General features: G+C 45.3%; 1 protein-coding gene across 1 annotated transcript in view; it reads left to right on the forward strand.

The window, feature by feature from the left end:
• The window catches only part of EFCAB2 (EF-hand calcium binding domain 2), a 41,347-nt gene extending 38,525 nt beyond the window's left edge, over positions 1-2,822 (forward strand). The window contains exons 6-7 of the mRNA XM_014528242.1: positions 61-129; positions 2,460-2,822. Coding sequence (XP_014383728.1) covers positions 61-129; positions 2,460-2,575 — 185 coding nt within the window. The 3' untranslated portion in view covers positions 2,576-2,822. The remainder of the gene's footprint in view (positions 1-60; positions 130-2,459) is intronic.
• Positions 2,823-7,490: the final 4,668 nt, after the last annotated feature.

A 7,490-nucleotide genomic window follows, 5' to 3' on the forward strand; every position in this document is an offset into this window, starting at 1 on the left:
TATGAAAAATTCATCATGTAGAATTTATTCATCAAATAAAAAATATAATTTCTATCTTCTAGGTATTAGATCCAACTAAACGTGGATTTCTTTCTAAGGAAGAACTGATCAAGTATATGACTGAAGAAGGTAAGAATTATTTAATACATATCTTGTAACAGTGACTTATTTAAGTGGTTAACAATTATGCAAAAATTCTAGGGCAGCCGTGGGCAAACTACGGCCCGCGGGCTGGATCCGGCCTGTTTGAAATGAATAAAACTAAAAAAAAAAAAGACCGTACCCTTTTATGTAATGATGTTTACTTTGAATTTATATTAGTTCACACAAACACTCCATCCATGCTTTTGTTCCGGCCCTCCGGTCCAGTTTAAGAACCCATTGTGGCCCTCGAGTCAAAAAGTTTGCCCACCCCTGTTCTAGGGGATACTTTAAAATCAGTCATTCTGGTTAAAAAGTTATTTACTATTCCTATTATTTTGGTATTGGGATGGTTTCTGTTTAGTAGTAGGTAAGAGGATAAGGGTATGTAGTAAGGGGAGATGGATTTTTGCCTTTATAGGACTTCATTAAAGTATAATGATACTTCTATAAATTGAAGGCATTCCATTCACTTAGAGTATTCCCAGAATAAAAGGTATGCCACCTAGAAAACATGAACTATTGAAAATTTTCAGTTTTTTATGCTCATGGAACCAAAGATTCTTGCTTTGAACTTGAACTGTACACACACACACACACACACACACACACACACACACACACACAGAGACTTATACATAATATCTCTACACCACATAAGCCAACACATTTCCTGTAGGAATTCTCTCTGCTTAGGCTGGTATGTCAGTTTGTTTTTTTTGAATGTCAATAGCCTAATGGGCATTCTCTTGGCTATTCTCATATTGGTCATCTCCCCTTCTCCCATGCAAAGTTGTTAGAGTTCTATCTCCTTTGCTCAATTTACTGGTTCACACTGAATCCTGATTCAGAGTTTCTCATCACGTGATACAAAATAAAAAGTACAAGTAATTTTGCGTAGGAAAGACTAGCACACGTAGTTCTCGTTTATTAGTATTCTTTTAAGGACTTATTGTGCCCATCAAAGTTTATTGGTAGCATATTTAGTATTTAACAATCAGGCATAAGATTCAGAATTTGTCCTTTTAAGCATTTCAGGTAGTCTTTCTTTCTTTCTTTCTTTCTTTTTTGTTAATCCTCATCTGAGAATATTTCATCCATTGATTTTTAGAGAGAGTGGAAGGGAGGAAGGGAGTAGGAGAGAGAGAGAGAGAGAAACTTTGATGTGAGAGAGACACATCAATTGGTTGCTCTCGGGGCTGGGGATCGAACCTGTAACCCAGGTAGGTGCCCTTGACAGGGAATCAAACCCTTGCGTGCACGGGCCGATGCTCTAACCACCAAGCAACACTGGCCAGGGCAGGTATTCTTTTTTTCTTATGGATGTAAGCATGATTTCAAAAGAACTCAGTACATTCCCTTTGTTTGATAACACCATCATCATTATCATCAAAATCCCCATTTGAATAATTCCTGGATTGTTAAATGAATTCCAATTTAGAAAGCATTGTTTGTAGAGGCAGGTGACTTAAGCTCAGAAGGCAGGTGACACCCAGGCCTAGGTAACTTACCTGCTTGCATAAGACTCTACAGGTAAGGTGACAATTTGGATATTTCTGTATTTTTGTTTAAGATCAGCACAAAGTTTTTCTTAAACAGTCGACAGCCTTTCCAACATTCTTCCTGAGTTGGCTTCTCATCTTGTTAAAACCAATATCCAAGATGGCCCTCAGCCCTCAGCCCTCAGCTGTTACCTGAATCCGACTAAAGCCCACCTTCTGGTTTCATTTGACAGCAACACTGGACGAAACTGTGAGAAACAGAAAGGAGTGCTTTGAGCGCCTGCTGGATGGCATCTGCCACTGGGGGCAACTGCCATCACTGCGTTGGCCAGACCTGGTTAGGGAATATTCAGAGATAGAACCGTTACAGTTTCAAGTCTCCGTTATCTGCTTTTCAGCAGTTTTGTAAAGCAACCATTGAATCCTCTCTTCATACTCTTACTAACCATAAAAATTAGACTCCCTATAAAACCGGGACTTCAGGTTATTCCTTGGGCAATTTCAATAGTTTTAATTTAAGTAAATAAACAGCCTTATTCATGATGTCTTGATGGCCTCTGCTATTTTGACTGGAATGATAGATTCCAAGGTTGCCTGAGCTATGACATCTGCAAGGTAAAGTAAGTCTCAATCCTGCCCGGGGTGCAGCAGCATGCTCTCTGGGCCCCTGGACTGTCATGGCGGGTGGCTCTCGGCCCCAGGGAGAGCGACACGATGGGGCTGGTGGGGTCCCGTGGCAGGTAAGCTGGTAGTGGAAAGAGAAAGAAAAGCACCAGAGGGTTGTGAATGATGAGTTTCCCTTCTTGTTTCTGCCAGGTGAGCCCTTTTCTCAGGAGGAAATGGAAGAAATGCTGTCTGCTGCAATTGGCCCAGAATCGAATTTCATTCATTACAGGGACTACATAACCATGATGGTGATAGATGAAAATTAAACACTCTGAAGGCTCACTTTCTAATTGAAAGGATAATTTTTAAAAATTGCTTATCTTTGTTCATTTCACATTATATCTTACAATTCCTTAATATGCTAGTCAATTTCTCATGACAACTATTTCAAGATATTCTATTTTTTAAAAGATGATCATAACAATTTAAAACAAGTTTATTTGATATGTCTTGCATTGTGGGATGACAAATTGCTAATTATTTAAAAACTATTTTTAAAACACTTTAACATTATCCATGATGGTTGTTAATTTTCTGCAATAAAATCTAGGTTACCTTCCAATGAGTTAAGCTGACAAAATGGGAAATGCCTGGAATGACCGTAGGTTTGGCATGTGAAGGTCTGGGGAGGGAGCAGCGTGACCACAAGTGGAAACTGAGTAGCATCGTGATGAAAGCTCCTTTTTAGAACCACACGAAGCACTCCCGCAATCTGAATGTGGAAGCGAGGTATGAAAGTGAACATTAATGATCAATTCCTAATGAATGCCAATTACGGATCTCATTTGAGATGATAATAACTTACTAGTCGTGTAAAAATGTCAATGTGCTGATCCAGCGTGTCACCATGTGCGGAAGAGCTAAAGGAGCCGAGATAATTGAATCCAGAGAAAAGAAGACTGAATAGAATTCGCTCATGTAAGGGAGTGGCAATTATCTCCCCGTCTTTAGAATGCGCACCTCTTCAGACTACCTGTCGTGAGCGTATCGCCCTGATGCTGGGTGGGAGCACTGAGAGATCTCCTGCTGTGCAGGAGGTGCGGCTGTGAAAGGGCAGGGTACAGTTATCGAGCACAAGGAGTCAGAGGAATCGGCGCAGGATTACAGGCAAAGGGAAAATCACGTCAGGAAAATTAAATTCTTCTATAGCCTGTATGTGCTTTCACACACACACACACACACACACACACGCACCTCTATTTAAAGATGCTTCACCACTACATGTGTGTAGATACATATAAGCATTTCATGTTGCCTGTGATCTGCTAGTACCCGAGACTCTCACTGTTCCTTCATTCAGGGAGCAGTCACTGAGCACTACTGGATCCTGTGTCGGAACTGGCGTTGCAAGATGAGTCACAGTTCAGTGAGGGGGCCTGCAGGTCAGCCGGCAGCGCATTCCGAGGGCCACATTCAGGGGCTGTGGACGCACCTCAGAGGGCAGCTGACAGCCTGGCGGGAGCTCACTGGGAGACGAAGGACGGTTGTGAGTAGAGGGCTTCCAGCACCGGTAGCACTGGACTGAACACCAGCCGCCTACTAAGTGGTGGCAGGGCACAGGCCATGTCAGCAGGGGACCCGCAAGCACAGAACCCCCAGACGTGTCATGAAGCATGGAGTGATCTGGGAACTGATGTCTGGTGTGTGTGAGATGTGAAAGTCGTGTGAGAGAGATGAAATTGGAATGGTGAACAGGAGCTGTGTCATTAAGGATATTAGGTTAGCCGTACAGTTGGGTGTTAGTGTTAGAGTTTGGACTGTTTTTTGAAGCTCATAGAGAACGAAAGATTATTTGTAAATAGCACAGAAAGTAGACGTAAAGGGTCAAGACTAGGTGGATGGGAAAAGTCAACATGAGCCCCAGGTCTCTGCTTGGACAGTGGGTGGACTGTAGTGTCATTCACTCAGTAAGAAACCCAAGAAGCCAGGCGGGGTTGGTAGGCAAAGTGATGTTTGGTATGGACATCGTGGGGTTGAGGAGCTAGTGACACACTCCGGGGTGAAATCCAATAATCAGTTGGATTAGGAGGAGGAAAACCTGGCGAGGACATGGGTTTGGGAGTTCCTATGGGTAAACCAGGCTCGGACTTGCTGGGCACAGGACAGCGCTGAGCTATTTGCTGTAAGCCCGTTACCCTGCATGACCCGGTTCTGCCGAAGCAGTAGCCCCAGTCCCTCATGGTCAAATGGTGACGTCATGTTCTTCCAGGCTGTCTCAGGATTGGGTGCCCCCACGTCTCCTTCTAGAACTCTTCAGAAGTTCTGGCTGATGTCAAACTTCACGCCCTGTCTCAGGAAGGAGTCACAAGGGTTAGCTTTATGGAATATGATTAATTTTTCATCTTTAGCACAAATTCGTTGGTTTTTTAAAGGCCATCAAAAAAGTACAACACAGGCGTCCATAGAAATCTCACGTTATCGCCTAGTTGTAGAATAAAGGTAGCATATTTGCACAGGGAACATTTTTCTTTGTACTCAGACCATTTCGGTTCAGATTTTGTCCCTCTCATTCACCTACTCAGCCCTCAAGATCCAGTCTAAGTCAGCATGGCCCTGGCCTAGCAGGAGGTTGCTTGGTGCAGAGTTCTCTTATCCTTGTGACCTGGTTTCTGCAGAGCCCGCTCTGCCCCAGCTCTGGGGCCTTGGGAAGGACAGCTGGCTCCCACACCTCTGGGCAGGGAGCTGCAGGCCTGGCAGCCTGGAGACCCTCACCTCCATCCCCTCACCTCCATCCGGCTTTGCCGGCGACTCACTCTGGGTCAGGTGCTTCCCTCCTGTGCTCCTCCGTCTGGCCCAACTTTAGTCTTTTCCCTCCTCCAGGAGCAGTGCCGATTTAGTCCCCTTTGCGTGCACCCAACGTCCAAGTGGCAAACGCTGAGGGACAGAAAGAATGCGAGAGGGCAGGCTGTGCGATGGTCTCGGGCAGGACCGTCTTCCGTGGAGCGGAGTGGGGTTAGGTCTTCCTCCTTCCTGCTGTCCTCCCTCCCCCCTTCAGAACTGCTTGCTGCCAGCTAAGGACCCGTGTTGGTGCAGCCAGTTCCTTGTAGAATATCAGGGTCACTACACTGCCCCTGAGGGCAGCTCAAATCCGCAGCCAGCGTCCGGGGTGCACATGCCCCGCACGTGCCAGGCGTGGCGGCTGGCTCCGTGGCCTTCGCGTTTCAGGAGCGCGCTTACCAGTCACCTGCTTCAGAGGCACCTGGGTGGGTGGTGGTTAATTCCAGACTCCAGCCCCTAGACCAGTCCGGGGGTGGGGGGGCGGGGGCCAGGAACCCGCGTGTTCCTCAGGGGAGTGTTGTGCGCACAGCAATGTAAGAACACTGACCAGGATGGTAGTATAGGGGGGATTTGGAGCTGGGCTCTGCCACTTACTGGTCAGGCGACTGGCACCGACGCTTAATGCTGCGTCTCTGTGTCTTAATTTGTAAAGTGGAAAGAACACCTACCTTACAGGGCTAGCGTGAAAATTAAATGAGGGGATAAAAGTGGAAGTTCTTTAACATGTGATTATTTGTAGGAAACCAGCCAGGTAAGAAGGGAGGAAGGAGGGAGGGGTGAAGAGGAAGGAAAGGGGAGTGGGGACAGGGAGGGAGAGACGGAGGCGAGGCTCGCTATCTGGGGTGGGCAGGCAGAGGGTGGCAGAGCAGGTAGGTAATAACTACATCTTGGAATGAGGGCGGTGAGCCGCCTGAGGTACTGGTGGGGAGATGCCGGGTTTGCTACCAGGGTGCTGTTAATTACAGACTGTAAAGTCTATTTCTAGAACGCGAAATTAGGAGGTGTTTGTCTTTCTTTTATAAGAAATTGTGCTAAGACACATAGCATAAAATTCATCACCTTAACCACTTTTAAAGGTACAGTTCGGTAGTGCTAAGTGCACTCACATTGGGAATAGGTCTCAGAACGTTTTCATCCTGCACCTCTGAGATGCTGCACCCAGGGAACAAGTCCCCTGCCCCTGCCCCAGCTCCCAGCAGCCACCACCCCACCTGCTCCCGTGAGTCTGGCTTCTCTAGGAACCTCACAAGTGGAATCGACAGTGTTTGCCTTTTGTGACTGGCTTATTTCCCTTTGCACAGTGTCCTCAGGGCTCATCCATGGTGTAGCACGTGACAGGAATTCCTTCCTTTAAAGCTGGGTAATATTCCATTGTTGGCTCGACCACATTTTGTTTACCTATTCGTCATACGTTCGTGGGCATTTGGTTTGCTTTACCTCTTGGCTATTGTGACTAATGCTACTAAGAAGGTGGGAATACATCTTTGAGGCCCTGCTCTCAGTTCTGTTGGATACATACCCAGACGTGAGATCGCTGCATCTTTCTTCTTTTTAAAAAATTGCCTATCAGTCACAGTGCTTTTAGAGCCGCATGAATTATTCACTGCCCCCTGGAGCAAACTCTTATCCATTTGTGGAAATGGTGTTTTGTTTTTCTAAACTCACCAGGTTGAAATGTTGAGGCAACTTGCCATTTAGATGGGAGGTTTGCTGGACTAGCACATCTAAAATTCAGGACAGTTTTACACGAGGGGCTCTGCAGAGCGCTGGGTGGCCCCTGGTACTGCCAGCAAGTCTTTCCTCAGTCAGAAACCTTGAACCAGCTTCTCACCATTGATGACTAAATTCCTGACATTTATTAAAGTATGGATTGAGTATCGCCCTTAAGCACAGCTTAAAAAGTGTCAAGGTTTGTTTGTGTTCTGAATGCTTAGTTTTTAAATGTCCTGCTAAAGGTGTTGGCTCCATTCTAAGCCTGGTCACCAGCTCAAGGTGTGATATTCACTTAGGCAAAAGTAATTATTAGTGACAGTAAAGGTACATATATTTTCCAACTAGTATTCTTGATAATTTACAGTATTTTTTAGTTACTTCTCATCAAATCAAACTAGACTATCATTGTTTTACCTTGTAACATGGCTGACAACGCTCATAGAGTAGAATTGAAGCTCACTTCCACTTACAGTATTAGTAGACTGTTCAAGGTTACTTTGTAGGAAACTTTTTAAATAATATATTTTTTTAATATATATTTTATTGATTTTTTACAGAGAGGAAGGGAAAGGGATAGAGAGTTAGAAACATCGATGTGAGAGAAACATCGATCAGCTGCTTCCTGCTCACCCCCTACTGGGGATGTGCCCGCAACCAAGGTACATGCCCTTGACCAGAATCGAACCTGGG

This window comes from Myotis brandtii, unplaced genomic scaffold (genome assembly GCF_000412655.1).
Source record: "Myotis brandtii unplaced genomic scaffold, ASM41265v1 scaffold627, whole genome shotgun sequence".
Taxonomy (NCBI): Eukaryota; Metazoa; Chordata; class Mammalia; order Chiroptera; family Vespertilionidae; genus Myotis; species Myotis brandtii.